The sequence below is a fragment of the Rana temporaria genome, assembly GCF_905171775.1.
Source record: "Rana temporaria chromosome 2 unlocalized genomic scaffold, aRanTem1.1 chr2e, whole genome shotgun sequence".
Classification (NCBI taxonomy): domain Eukaryota; kingdom Metazoa; phylum Chordata; class Amphibia; order Anura; family Ranidae; genus Rana; species Rana temporaria.
Genome location: NW_024404410.1, coordinates 208,806 through 224,517, shown reverse-complemented (window position 1 = coordinate 224,517; position 15,712 = coordinate 208,806). Strand labels below are relative to the sequence as shown.

General features: G+C 47.8%; 1 protein-coding gene across 1 annotated transcript in view; it reads left to right on the top strand.

Moving 5' to 3' along the window:
* Positions 1-15,367, top strand: part of LOC120921558 (zinc finger protein 850-like) — a 47,336-nt gene extending 31,969 nt beyond the window's left edge. Inside the window, 3 exon segments of the mRNA XM_040334059.1 lie at positions 10,160-10,179; positions 14,122-14,168; positions 14,328-15,367. Coding sequence (XP_040189993.1) covers positions 10,160-10,179; positions 14,122-14,168; positions 14,328-15,148 — 888 coding nt within the window. The 3' untranslated portion in view covers positions 15,149-15,367.
* The last annotated feature ends 345 nt before the right edge of the window (positions 15,368-15,712 follow it).

Sequence of the window (15,712 nt, the reverse complement as noted above, 5' to 3'; positions counted from 1 at the left end):
CTTGTTTGTCCTTTTCTCCTTTGACCTCAGAAGAGATGCGTCTTGATCTTTCTCCTAAAGGCCAAGTGGTTCTCCTCCAACCGAATGCTGGTTGGTAAAGCGTTCCATAGTCTGGGTCCTTGGACCGCAAATCTTCGTTCTCCTTTGGACGTGTATCTGGTTTTGGGTATTTGGAGTAGATTTTGGTTGGAGGATCGCAGAACGCGATTGGGGTTGTAGACTTTTAGTTTTTCGCATAGATATTGGGGGGCATTTCCCAAAATACATTTATGTGTCAGACAGAGTGCTTTGAAAGTGATTCTGTCTTTCACTGGCAGCCAGTGAAGGCTACTCAGTGAGGGTGAGATTGATTCCCAAGGTTTTTCCCAGTCACAAGACGTGCGGCCGTATTCTGAATGACTTGCAGACGAGTGATTTGGTACTTTGGGAGTCAGAGGTAAAGGGCATTTGCATAGTCAAGTCTGGAGTTAACAATTGTTCCCACCACGACTGCTATGTCTGATTTAGGAATAAATGGAATAAGTCTGCGTAGTAGACGTAGCAGATGGTGAGATCTGCTGACTACTGACCCTATTTGTGCATCCATTGTCATGTAGGTGTCGAAAGATGACTCCGAGACTTTTGACTTTGGAGCTAGGGGTGATGATTTTGCCCAGAATGGGCGGGGCTATTCATGTTGTTGAAAGTTGGTTCTTACGATTGTCGTGAAACAGGAGAAGTTCTGTTTCCGAACCGTTGAGTTTAAGATAACTCTTTGTCATCCAGTTTTCTATCAAAGAGGCATTTCTTTACGCGGGGACGATTTAGGGCGTTGGTGATGATCTTGGAAAATGATACTTTTTGCCCTTGAAAATTTCTTTGTGATATTTTTTTGTTATTTCCTTGTAGATGGCGCGGTTTTCGTCTGTAGTGCTTCTTTTCCAAGCTGCTTCCGCTCTTCTGCATTCTTGCTTAAACAATGCCAGCTGGTCGTTAAACCAGCTGGAGTTGATTTTCCGGATGCAGGTTTTGCGTTTGGGTGCTACTACGTCGGCTGACTGTAGTAGAGCTGTGTTAATGGCATCCAAGGTTTCCGTGGCAAACTGGTGTGAATGGATTGTTTTTACTTTGTTCCCTAATGTTGTTTTGAAGAGTTCCGAATGGAGCTTCTTCTGCGATCTGGTCCAGTGTGTTGTCACTGGTTTTAGTGTTTTAGTCAAAGAGCCATTTTTGGTAATCATGAATTTGATTACATGGTGGTCTGTCCATGATAACGACTCATTTTCCAGAATTTTTATTTCTAGATCTTGCCTGAAAATAAGATCGAGCGTGTGACCAGAAGCATGTGTGGGCCCACATACTAGCTGCTGCAGACCTAGTCCTTCCAAGTGGTCAATGCAGGCGACTGCCACGGGATCCTGTGAGGAGTTGGCCCAAAGGTTGAGATCCCCAAGCAGCAAAAGATGTTTGCTGTTTAGTGTATAAGTGGACATGAACTCTGTCAATGATGTGAGAAGCTGCGATTTAGGACCCGGTGGTCTATAGCAGAGTAGAATATGGACGGTCTCCTGGGGGTTTGTTTGAAGCTGTAGGGAGAGGGTTTCCATGAATGGAAGAGAGTTTTGAAGGACTGGTTTAGTGATCGAGAGGCAACTCTTATGGATCACTGCCAGGCCTCCTCCTCTTTGCCCCACTCTGTTTTCTGTTATTATGCGATAATTCTCAGGCACCAGTTCGTCGAGAATGGTGTTACAGTCAGCTGTGAGACAGCTTTCTGTAATGAAGAGGCAGTCTAAATCGCATTGTAGGATGAGATCATGAATTTCTGCTCAGTGTCTTACTGCTGATCTTGTATTGACCAGAGCGCATGATATGCGCTTAGGTTTGGATAAGCAGGTGTAGTGTTTGACTGTCGTTCAGTCCTTAAGACTTTTTTGGTGGCGGCTGGTAATATTGAGGCCGATGGCTTTAGTCTCCATATGGTTGCAGCCGAGTAACTCAGTTTAGTCATAGTTGCTGGCGCACTGGGGGGCAGATGCCGATAAGGGGGGGGTTTCAGTAAATGACTGGCGGGCGATTCACTGAATCCTACCTCCCTGGTTGATCCAGAGCAAGGCAAAAAAACCCTGTCCGTGCTATGCCAATGTGCATGGCAGGGGAAAAAATTCCTTCCTGACCCCCCTATTGGGCGATCGGATGTGGCCCTGGATCAAGTACTGAAAGGAGTAGAAAAGGGGCGGTTTAGGCTGGATAATCGTGGGAATCCACACTAGGCCGCGGTTGAAGCCGCAGACTTTCCTGGCTGTGGATGCGGGCGCCACGAGCCCCTAGCAGGATAATATGGCCTCGGTGGTATCTGTGAGGGGGGGGACCGGCTGGGGTATCGGCCGAGAATGGAGGACCAGGGGGGGGAGCCGGAGAGAGCGGGGGGGGCAGCCAGAAGAGAGCCGATGATTGCAGCCCTGCATGTCAGCCTGTCAGCGAGTGGGGGGGAGGGATGCAGCTCCGGGGTGTCTGGCGATGGCTGGGGGATGCTGCTGGGATCAAAGGGGGGGATTTATGTGCCGCTGGAGGTAGCTGGTGCGGTGCGCAGTTAGGCCGCGGGTGAAGCCGCGGCCTTTCCTAAACCTGGCAGCCGGGAATAGTTCCACGAGGAGACGAGGTGGCGCGAGGGGCACCGCCGCGGCTTATCCTGAAAAGGACGGCCGTCAGCGGAGCTTAGGGAGGTGGGATAGCCCTGTGCACCAGGGGCTTACCTTTGCTGTGGAAGGAGGGATGAAGGAGGGAGCCAGGGGAAGGCAGATTGCAAAAAGTCGGCCGGAGCGAGCGGAGAGCTGAGGTTGGGGGTTGGTGTGCCTGCGTGAGGACCCTGCCTGGCTAATTTAGTCCCTGAGGAGAGCCGACACGTGTTTGGAGCGTCCAGCTCTCGTTGCCCTAAGGCAGTGTTTCTCAATTCCAGTCCTCAGGCCCCCCCAACAGGTCAGGTTTTCAGGATTTCCATTATTTTGCACAGGTGATTTGATCAGTTTCACTGCCTTAGTAATCACCACAGCCTTTTCATCTGAGGGAAATCCTGAAAACCTGACCTGTTGGGGGGGCCTGAGGACTGGAATTGAGAAACACTGCCCTAAGGTGAGCAGACTCGCAAGAGAGCGTCCTACTGCACCGCTAAGCTGGGAGAGACTGGGGCGAAGATTGATCCTCAGCTTCAACAAACACTCTCAATCAAGGTGGTGTCATCTGTATTTTCAGACAGAGAGCTTGCATCAAGTCAGACACAAACTGATGGCCTTGATCACTAATGAGCTTGGCCGGGAACCCCACTCTTGTGAAGATTCCCAGCAGAGCATCAGCGACCTTGTTTGTCCGGAGGCAGGAGAGAGCCACCGCCTCTGGATAACGTGTGGCATAGTCTATAACTGTCAGGATAAAATGTTTGCCTGAACTGCTAGGGATGGCCAAAGGCCCAACGATATCCACCGCCACCCTCTTAAAAGGTTTGTCAATCACAGGCAAAGGTTTTAGCGGAGCCCTATGTACATCCCCTACCTTGCCAACTCGCTGGCAGGTAACACAGGACCGACAGTAGTCAGCTATGTCAGTGTGCATCGTAGGCCAATAAAAGTTATGTATCAACTGCCCTCGGGTCTTAGTGATTCCCAAGTGCCCTGCTAGGGGAACCTCATGAGACACTTTTAGTAGCTGTCCCCTAAATTGACTGGGTACAACCAGCTGCCTACTACTTGTGTCAGCTTCATTCCCCTCTGCAGGCAAACCTTCTCTGTAAAGTTTCCCTTTGTCCCAGTAGACCTTTTGTTTGCAATTCTCTGCAGGGGGCATTTTTTTTGCATTGATACATGTCCCCTGGGGCAGGAGCCGGGTCCCCAAACACTTTTTATGCCAAAAACTTGCATATTAACCTTTACAATTAGCACTTTTGATTTCCATGTTCGTGTCCCATAATCTTTAGCAGTGTTCGCACAAACTTTTTGCCTGTTCGCATGTTCTGCTGAAAACCGATCCGAGGGGGGGGGTGTGTTTGGCTCATCCCTAGTGCTTTCACACTGGGATGGGGGGCGGGAGCGGTAAAGTGCAGCTAGTTTTAGCGGGGCTTTAATGTTGTTTTAGTGACGCTATTCGGCCGCTAGCGGGCGCTATTAACACCTGCTAGAAGCCAAATAAAGGGTTAAAGTGGAGGTCCACCATAAAAATAATTACACCAAAATGCTACAAAAAAAGTGAAAACAAATGTTTTTACTTACCAGAAATAGCGGTTGCTATGCGAATCTTCCTAATCTGCCTCTTCCTAGTCCACGCCTGGTCTTCATCCTCGCATTGTCTTGTGGGGAATGGGGCGCACTGCCTTCTGGGAACTGTGTGTATCCCAGAGAGCGGCCGCCCATTCATACAGCGCCGCAAGACTCGCGCATGCGCAATAGGAAACGGGCAGTCAAGCCGCAAGGCCCCATTGCCTGTTTCCCTTAGTGAGGATGGGGGCGTCTGGACCTGCCACGATCGAGAGATCGGCCTCGGGGGGGGGGGGGGTGACATCGCGGGCACCTAGGACAGGTAAGTGTCCTTATTAAAAAGAAAAATGGAGGTGGAACCCCACTTTAAATGCGCCCTGCATGGGGAGACGTTTTTCAGGCGCTTTACTGGCGATATTTTTAGCCCACAAGTGTCAGAAAAACACTCCAGTGTGAAAGGGGTCTAAAAGTGATAAAAAAATAATTTAAAGGGGCAGTTTAAAAATAAAAAAACTATAATAATTATTTATATAAAAAATGTTGGTGTAATGTCTCCCTACATTGTAAAGCGCTGTGAAAACTGTTGGCGCTTTATAAATTCTGTATAATAATGATAATAATTAAAAAAAGATTTAAACTTGAAAACAAAAAGTGGCAGAAAAAGCCCGGTCAGCAAGTGGTTAAAAGGGGGGGAGGGGTTCTCTTTAGGTTGTAGTGAATGAGAAGCACATGGCACTGATTGACTCCAGATGTGAGTCCCCTCCCCCTCTCTCTGTGTTTGTAGTCAGCATGGCCCTGGGATGTCTGTGAGGGAGGGGCCCTCTTTGTGAATATCCCCTCCCTGTCCTGTGTTTGTAGTCAGCATGGCCCCAGGACGTCTGTGGGGGAGGGGCCCCTGTGAGGAAGCTGGCTCACAATGTGATTGGAGTCTTCCCAGATCCGTAGTGCAGACACAGAACGTCCCTCACACCTCTCAGCCAGGACAAGAAGCCTCCATCTTCCATCGGGGACACGGAGGAGAACTTTCCCCTGATTGTGGACACTTGTGAGCCGGAGGAAGAGAAGCCGAGAGTTGGGAGAGATTTCCCCCTTCATGTCCAGTCACCGTGCTGGGAAGAGTCAGAAATCACCCGACCATAGAAGAGGAGCCAAGAGAGACTATCCGAGAGGACCCCAACCATAGAAGACTCATCAGAGGAGCCAAGAGGGACCATCCGAGAGAACCCCAACCATAGAAGACTCATCAGAGGAGCCAAGAGGGACCATCCGAGAGGACCGCAACCATAGGAGACTCATCAGAGGAGCCAAGAGGGACCATCCGAGAGGACCCCAACCATAGAAGACTCATCAGAGGAGCCAAGAGGCACCATCCGAGAGGACCCCAACCATAGAAGACTCATCAGAGGAGCCAAGAGGGACCATCCGAGAGGACCCCGACCATAGAAGACTCATCAGAGGAGCCAAGAGGGACCATCCGAGAGGACCCTGACCATAGAAGACTCATCAGAGGAGCCAAGAGGGACCATCCGAGAGGACCCCTACCATAAAAGACTCATCAGAGGAGCCAAGAGGGACCATCCGAGAGGACCCCAATCATAGAAGACTCATCAGAGGAGCCAAAAGGGACCATCCGAGAGGACCCCAACCATAGAAGACTCATCAGAGGAGATCCACATTACCCTCCAGACCAGGACACCATCAGCCAGGTATTCATCTCCCACTCACCACTACTACCTTCCTATCCCCCTGGCACCAACCTGCTCCTCTGTCTCTCCAATGCCTCCTGTCTACCCCCATCCTCCTGTCCTCTCACTTTTCCTTGTCCCCTTATTGTTCCTTTCTCACCTCACTGTCCCCCTGTACCCTATCCACTCCACTCCACTCTCCCCCCCATCCACCTCCATGTCCCCCCATTTCCACTCTTTCTACCCACTGACCCCATGTCCACCCCCTGTCTCCTCATTGCCCTTCCCATCCATTGTTGCGTCTATCAAGCCTACTTGTCCATGTCCACCCCCATGTTACCCCATAGCACACTGTGCATCCCTTGTCACCCCCCACTGCCTATTCCACCCCACTGTGTCCAGTCTTCCCCTCTACTCCCTTGTCCACCACATTGTTGCCTGTCCACCCACTGCCCCCAGTCATCTCTACTACCCCTTCACCCCCTCTTTCACCACTGAGCACCAGTGCCTCCTCTTGCTCCTCAGCACCTGAGCACCTCTTCCCCCAGCGCTCCTCTATGAGCACCTACAGTATGTTCCCTATTGTTCCTACTAATCTATAATGCCCAACATTTCCCCTCTGTGATACATTTTTGTTTCCCCTCTGATCTCCCCCACATTGACCACAGATAGCAGACACCCCCCATCCACTGTGACCACAGATAGCGGACATCCTCCCCTCCACTGTGACCACAGATAGCAGACACCCCCCCTCCACTGTGACCACAGATAGTGGACATCCCCCCTCCACTGTGACCACAGATAGCAGACACCCCCCCTCCACTGTGACCACAGATAGCGGACATCCCCCCCTCCACTGTGACCACAGATAGCGGACATCCCCCCCTCCACTGTGAACACAGATAGCAGACATTCCCCCTCCACTGTGAACACAGATAGCAGACATTCCCCCCCTCCACTGTAACCACTGATAGCAGACATTCCCCCCCCTCCACTGTGATTACAGATAAAGGGCATTTTTCCTCTCACTGAACACTCACTGCCCCTTCTCCACCATTTGCCCTCCTGTCCCCTCACTGCCCCCTGTCCACCCCGATCCTGCCTGTCCCCCACTGCTCTCCTTCACCTTACTGTCCCCCCACTTCCCCCCTGAACCCCTTTGCGCCCTGTTTATCCTATGTCCCTCACTCCCCCCCTGTCCAGCCCCTGTCTTCCCAATGCTTTTCACCATTGCCCCCCCCATCCTCCCCACCACCCCATTCCCCCACTGCACACTTTCCATCCCATGTCCTCCACTCCCACACTGATCAGATATAAGATAAATGTAAAGTGGGGTGATAAGAAGATGATTGTAGAGATATGTGAATTGAGTGCTGTTACAGATTTGGGTGGGAATAGTCAGCTCTTGGGTCTAGGATTGAAGGAACTGACACCTGGTTGGTAATGACCCCCCTGACAGGCTTGTGTACAGACAAAGGAGGGTCACTGTCACCTCACTGGACCTTTCATCTGTACAATCGGAGGGGGGATGGGATGTTGTGTGATCTCAGATGGGGGCAGAAGAACATCTACTGTGTCCTGTGTACAGAATCCCTGAGAGCCACAAAACGATTGTATGGAGTCTGATCAGCAGATTGCATGCAGATTGTAATCCAGCAGATCTGTGTGTGTATGGTGTCCTTGCAGACCAGGCAGCAGAGAAATCTTTACAACACGCAGCTCTTTATTGTGGTTTGTTTGTTTTTTTGGTTACTGGTTTGCGCGGGTTTGGAACCTTTGGTTCCCATATTTTCTTTCAGAGGAGGAATCGCCATGTAGTGGAAATCGATCGTAAGTCCTGTGTCTGGTGTGGGGGCAGAGGCGGCTCCTTAAATAGGCAAATTAGGCAGTCGCCTAAGGCCTCGCACTCACAGGGAGGCCCGCAGCTGCCTAACTTACCCGATGCATTTCCCCAGTTTTGAGGGACAGGGGACCTTAACGCTGCTGTGCTCAGGCAGCGTTATGAGCCAGCATGCCCTCAGTCAATGATGTCATAAGGGGGCGGGTTCACCGGGTGGCCCTCACCCCTTAGTTATTAAAGAGCAGGATCTGAGGCCTTCCAGATTCCGATAAGCCCCCTGCCGAAGACCCCCAAAACAACCAGCCAGGGTTGTGGGGAAGAGGCTCTTGTACTTGAATTATTTTCCCCATCATGGGTGTGAGTGGGCCCCCATGTCAAGTTTTGCCTAAGGCCTCACAAAGCCTAGAGCTGCCTCTATGTGGGGGTGTACATGGGGAGTGGGAAGAGTGAGTAAACGCAAGGATTTTAGCTTGTAGGGGAGCCTGAGGAACCCCAGAAGTGTGTGCTGATTAGGGTTAGACTAGATCTGACTGGCTGATCCCCAACCCTGAGGCCCCGAAATCTCCGAGTGGACTGTCCGCTGAAAACGGTCCGCCGGACCGTTTTCAGCGGACATGTCCGCTCGGAGATTTCGGTCTGATGGTTGTACACACCATCAAACCAAAATCCACGCGGACAGACAGCGTGGTGACGTGCGCGACGCCGGAAGGTCAATGCTTCCACGCATGCGGCCGATCGGACATATCCGGTGAGTCTGTACAAACGACCGAACATGCCCGACGGACATGGTTCCAGCGGACATGTTTCTTAGCATGCTAAGAAACATTGTCCGCTGGAAACCTGTCCGATCCGCCGGACATTTGTCCGGTCGGCCGTACAGACAACCATACATGTCTGCTGAAACTGGTCAGCGGACCAGTTTCAGCAGACATGTTCGGTCGTGTGTACGAGGCCTTAGAGTGCACCAGATTGTATGTAAGATTTGTATCTGCCTGTGTGTGGTCAGCCAGCTAGATATGGGTGGAGTCTCCCTCTAATGGTGATCAGATGCATTGCAGGCTGTGCCGAGTCTATCACAGCTGGTATTACTGGCTAACAATAATCTCCCTCTCCTTCCCTCCTCCACCAAACAAGGTCCTTGCCTCGGTTTTCCTGCTCTCATTGCCCGCCCACCTCTGACATCATCTTCCCAATTTGACAGCTGGGGTTGAGGTTGCAGGCTTGATCTGTCGCCCTTTCCTTACCGCGACTGTGGACGGGGAGTGCCACCCCATTAATGCCACCCATAAGTGCCACCTGTGTGTGTAGATCAAGGGAAACGCTGGCAATGCAATTAAGTCTGCTGCATCTGCACAGTCTAGTGGGAGAGATTGGGAGCTCAGTTGAGTGAAGAATTACAAGGGGAAATTGTAGAGGAAGTGAAGAAGATCATTACAATTTAGAAACTGTTACAAGACTGTTGCCATAGGAGACAGCGGTCCTACTCATGCGGATGTGGTGTCTAGCTGATGCCTTTCCCTGCATGGCTGCCTGCCTATACAAGTCCCGGAGTCTGACAATACACGTGGGTATTGGGGGTAGTGAAACCTCATGGTTGATCAGTGGCTTTACTGCCCCTCAACTGCTACCTACTCTAGCTGCAGAGGCAGCAGCTTGGGGTGTACACATGCCATGGTGGCAATGCCCACTGATGGTGACCCCTTCAATGAATAGGGTTGCTTGTGTGGGGTCCAAGGGGTTTAAAGCAAGTGTTGAGGAGGCAATATAATGACTCAATGCCTGTGCAATGCCCTCTGAAGAGAAAACATGAATGGCTGTTCAGAGAACATTGCACATGTGAACAAGTCCTTATGGTACTGTAATCATTATGGTGGTGATCAGGGACACTGTAACTGGTGTGGTGGTGATCAGGGACACAATGACTGGTGTGGTGGTGATCAGGGACACAATGACTGGTTTGGTAGTGATTATTGGTAATAATTGGTGTGGTGGTGATCAGGGACACTGTAACTGGTGTGGTGGTGATCAGGAACACTGGGACTGGAGTGGTAGGGATCAGGAACACTGGCACTGGTGTGGTAGGGATCAGGGACACTGGCACTGGTGTGGTGGTGATCAGGGACACTGGGACTGGTGTGGTCGTGATCAGGGACACTGGGACTGGTTTGGTGGTGATCAGGGACACTGGGACTGGTGTTGTGGTGATCAGGGACACTGGGACTGGTGTTGTGGTAGGGATCAGGGACACAATGACTGGTGTGGTAGTGGTTATTGGTAATATGACTGGTGTGGTGGTGATCAGAGACTCTGTGACTGGTTGTCTTGCATACACACAGTCACACCAAATTCCGACGTACAACACTACAACTAGGGATGAGCTGAACACACCCCCGTTTGGTTTGCACCAGAACTTGCGAACACACCAAATGTTCGTGTGAACTTTAGAGCCCTGTTAAAGTCTATGGGACGCGAACGTTTGAAATCTAAAGTGCAAATTTTAAAGGCTAATATTCAAGTTACTGTCCTAAAAAGTATTTGGGGACCTGGGTCCTGCCCCAGGGGAGTGTTTGGGGACCCGGGTCCTGCCCCAGGGGACATGTATCAATGCAAAAAAAAGTTTTAAAAACTACAGTTTTTTCAGGAGCAGTGAATTTAATAATGCTTAAAGTGAAGCAATAAAAGTGAAATATTCCTTTAAATTTCATACCTAGGGGGGGGGGTGTAAAGTATGCCTGTGAAATAGCGCATGTTTCCCGTACTTAGAACTGTCCCTGCACAAAGTGTCATTTCTGAAAGAAAAAAGTCATTTAAAAATGACTCGCGGCTATAATGAATTGTCGACTCCCGGCAATTCAGAGAAAATTCATTCATAAAAAATAAAGCGTGGGGTCCCCCCAAATTCAATTACCAGGCCCTTCAGGTCTGGAATGGATATTAAGGGGAACCCCACCGTCAATTTAAAAAAAATGATGTGGGGTTCCCCCCAAATATCAATTCCAGACCCTACGGGTCTGGTGTGGATTTTAAGGGGAACTCCACCCCAAATAAAAAAAATGGCGTGGAGTTCCCCCAAATATCCACACCAGACCCCCTTATCTGAGCATGTAACCTGGCCGGCCGCAGAAAAGAGGGGGGATGAGAGAGCGCCCCCCCCCCTCCTGAACCGTAGCAGGCCACATGCCCTCAACATGGGAAGGATGTCCCCATGTTGATGGGGACAAAGGCCTCATCCCCACAACCCTTGCCCGGTGATTGTGGGGGTCTGCAGGCGGGGGGCTTATGAGAATATGGATGACCCCTTTAACAAAGGGGACCCCCAGATCCTTCCCCCCTATGTGAATTGGTAATGGGGTACATTGTACCTCTACCATTTCACGAAGGAAGTGTAAATAATTGTAAAAAAAAAACACACACACCGTGGAAAAACGTCCTTTATTAAAAAAAAAAAAAAAAAAAACAGCAATGGTAATCCACTCTCGATCCCGGGGGCTCCAACGTTGTCAGTATCCAGCGATGAGTGATCTCCTCTCCACCGGGGTCCAGTGATGAGAAGATCCATCCAGGTCCGGAATTCAGAGCGCAGCATCGCCGGCCGCCTGTCTCCACCGGAGACAGCCTGTCGAATGACGCGGCTGGAGCTAGTGACATTTCTTATGTAGGTGAGGCGGGGCCACTCATCATGTGACCCTGCCCCCCTCTGACGCAAGGATAGGATAGGAGGTCAGAGGGATATGGGGTCACGTGATGGGTGGCCCCGCCTCACCTATATAAGAAATTCCTGGGAATTTCGCATTCGTTTTAACAAATGATAACAAATGCACAGAATCCAAAAGATCCGACATAAAAAATACTTTATTTTCATTTCGTAGTGACAACAGTACGATATAGATAGAAGATTCCTCATGACGGTGACAGTAGTGATCTGTGCGAATCTGCGGTTGAATGTGCCTAACCTAACTCTATTTAGTCCAAGATTATTCTACATAGAGAGGAAAGATTCGACATTATAGAGACATGAAGATTCAACGAAGCAACTAAAAACATACGATCGCCGCGAGCGGACATTTATGGTCAAATGCTCCGCCCATAGGCTATAGAAGAATTCTAATGTTGGTTGACTAGTAATAATAATTAATAAAAATAATTTATTACTAGTCATACAACATTAGAATTCTACTATAGCTTGTGGGCGGAGCATTCGACTGGAAATGTACGATCGCGGCGTCGTACAATTTAGCTGCTTCGTCAAATCCTCTTATGCCGCGTACACACGTTTGGAAATTCTGGCAAGAAAGCCGTGGATTTTTTTTTCCAACGTAATATTGGCTCAAACTTGTGTTGCCTACACACGGTCACACAAAATTCCGACCGTCAATAACGCGGTGACGTACAAAACGTACGATGAGCCGAGAAAAATTAAGTTCGAAAGGCAGTGCGGCTCTTCTTGATCCTGAGCATGTGTGGATTTTTGTGCGTCGGAGTTGCATACAGACGATTGGAATTCCTGACAAGAACTTTTCTTGTCGGAAAAATTGAGAACCAGCTCTCAAATTTTTGTTGTCGGAAATTCCGACAGAAAAAGTCAGATGGAGCCTACACACGATCGGATTTTCCGACCAAAAGCTCACATCGGACTTTTCTTGTCGGAAAATCCGATTGTGTGTATGCACCATTAGAACATTCAACAGACACCATAAGCTTTCAATTAACAGGTTTGACCTTAATTAATTTGGATTTTCGAACGAATGCATTTTTTACTAAACAAAATAAATAAAAACAAATTTCAGGAGTAACTAAATAAATTTATTTTTTGGACGAAATTCCGAAACAAAATATTTCAGTGTGCGCATGCCTTTTGCAAACAACAAATAACCTTCAAAAATGTATTTGATGCAGTGACGGTTCCCCGTCATTTTAATTTTGTATCTGTTTGGTAAATCTTCAATAAATTCTATTGGAAAAAAAGACATGGAGATGTACAGATGCCCCTACAAGTGTCTCTGTTGACCTCAGTGGACCTGTGTGTCTCCCAGAATACAGCGGGGGGGGGGGGGGCAGAGAAGGCGCCGGACGTGGCGTAGGTCACTGTGGTGATCTATGCCTGGAAGTGGGAGCAAATACCTGTATTACACAGGTATCTACTCCCTCCTCCCCCTGAAAGGTGCCAAATGTGACACCGGGGGAGGGGAGGATTTCAAAAAGTTCAATTTTTTGGGGTGGAATTCTGCTTTAATGCCACGTACACACGATTGGACATTCCAACAAAAAAATGTTTTTCCGACGGAAAGTTGGCTCAAACTTGTCTTGCATACACATGGTCACACAAATGTTGTCGGAAATTCCGACCGTCAAGAGCGCAGTGACGTACAATACTACGACGAGCCGAGAAAAATTAATGATCAATGACTCCAAACATGCATAGGATTTTTGTGCGTCAGAATTGGCTACAGACGATCGGAATTTCCGATGAGAACTTTTGTTGTCGGAAAAATTTGAGAACCAGCTTTCAAAATTCCGACAGCAAATGTCCGATGGAGCCTACACACTGTCGAATTTTCTGACAACAAGCTCACATCGAACATTTGTTGTCGGAAATTCCGACCGTGTGTACGCGGCATGAGTCTGCAACTTTTGGATTTTTAGACGGCTTGCCTAAAGTACCCACAAATCTGAACGCAAGCACATTGGCCAATCACTATGCAGCACATTTCTCTGAATGAGAACAACGAATGAGATTCTCCCGCTGGAAATTGTAATAAACTTTAAAAAAAAGTAGCCAATGGAAATAATATAGGGGTTTATTTTACTAAAGGCAAATCCACCTTTCACTACAAGTGCACTTGGAAGTGCAGTCGCTGTAGATCTGAGGGGGACATGCACGAAAATAACAAAAAAACAGCATTTTTGCTTGCCATGATTGGATGATGGAGATCAGCAGAGCTTCCCCATATTTCATATCTTCCCCTCAGATCTACAGCGACTTGTAGTGCACAGTGGATTTGCCTTAGTAAATCAACCCGATAGTGCCCTCAGTAAAATAAAATGTACAGGTACTTTGCGCAGCCAAGCCATTCTGCCAATGTATATATACAGGAGGCGGCCAGTAAGTGGTTAAACGTGTGTGATATATATATATATATATATATATATATATACACAATTGCATACATTTAATAATGCATGTTAAAAAAGAAAGCAACTTTATTCTGCCCTTTTTATTTATCAAATTCTGACTTTTATTTTTATTGTACAGGTGGATTGATGAACCAAGTTTTCGGTCATGTTGGACTTTAATACAACAAAGTCACGTGGGAAATGAGCTGTATGGATGTTATAAGGGACTGAAAGTCTTTATCACAATTCACTGGAGGATTCACACAGGACACAAGTCATATCCGTGTTCTAAAAGTCATAAATGTTTTGGATCCTCTTCAACATTGATCCGCCACAAAGGACAACAGGAGAGAAGTAATTTCAGTGTTCTGGAAGTGACAATGACTTTACAGTAAAGTCAAACCCATGTATACATAAAAGGAGTCATTTCAGAAGATATTTCTTGTTTGGAATGTGATAAAGATTTTACAATGGAGGCAAAACGTATCACACACCAGAAGGTTCACACTGGAGAGAAGCCATATCAGTGTTCTGAATGTGACAAAGCTTTTACATCGAAGTCGCATCTTATCATACACCAGAGGGTTCACACTGGAGAGAAGCCATATCAGTGTTCTGAATGTGACAAAACTTTTACATCAACGTCAAACCTTACCACACACCAGAAGATTCACACTGGAGAGAAGCCATATCGGTGTTCTGAATGTGGGAAAGCTTTTACATCAAAGTCAAGCCTTATCGCACACCAGATGATTCACACTGGAGAGAAGTCAATTCAGTGTTCTGAATGTTGCAAAACTTTTACACAGCATTACAACCTCATCAGACACGAGAAGATTCACACTGGAGAGAAGCCATATCAATGTTCTGAATGTGGCAAAGCTTTTACACAGCATTACAACCTCATCAGACACGAGAAGATTCACACTGGAGAGAAGCCATATCAATGTTCTGAATGTGGCAAAGCTTTTATAGGCAAGAGCGATCTTATCATACACCAGAGAATTCACACTGGGGAGAAGCCATATCCTTGTTCTGAATGTAGCAAAGCTTTTACATGCAAGAATGAACTTGCTAAACACCAGAGGATTCACACTGGAGAGAAGTCATTTCAGTGTTCTGAATGTGACAAAGCTTTTACATTGAAGTCAAGCCTCACCCAACACCAGAAGATTCACACTGGAGAGAAGTCATTTCAGTGTTCTGAATGTGGCAAAGCTTTTACATTGAAGGCAAACCTTATCAGACACCAGAAGATTCACACTGGAGAGAAACCATTTTAATGTTTTGAATATGAAAAAATATACAACCTCTAGAAGCTTAAGCTGAGTATAATAGAAAGGGGGTGTACCATTGTCCAATATATAATAAATGGTAAAACTAGGAGATCGGTCCCCAACCGGTCCCCCAAGACAAGGAGAAATGGACTATCTTGGTACTGGCTCATTTATCATAAATTTCAAGTTGTATAATAAATAAATAATTGTATTAATACAGATTAATATGGATACATTATAAAATGCATGATAACAATCCATGTAGATCACCAGCATAATAGTCCCTTGAGAGGAAGGATCACATTGGAATAGTTGTTTTCAGATAACATGACTCAACTAGTTTTGCAGCCTGAATATTGCTTCATCAGGAGAATACCTGCAATTTGATTAACAAGCAATCAATGTCATAACATTTACAAAATATACACAGTCTATTAAGTTAAGACAGAGAAAAATACATAGAGGCGAAAAGGAGAGCGATGTTGCTTACCCGCAACCCAGGTCCTATCAGGGCAGAAGCACCACCAGAGGTTCCCCCGCAGCAGCTAGGGGGAGGGACGTGCAAACAAT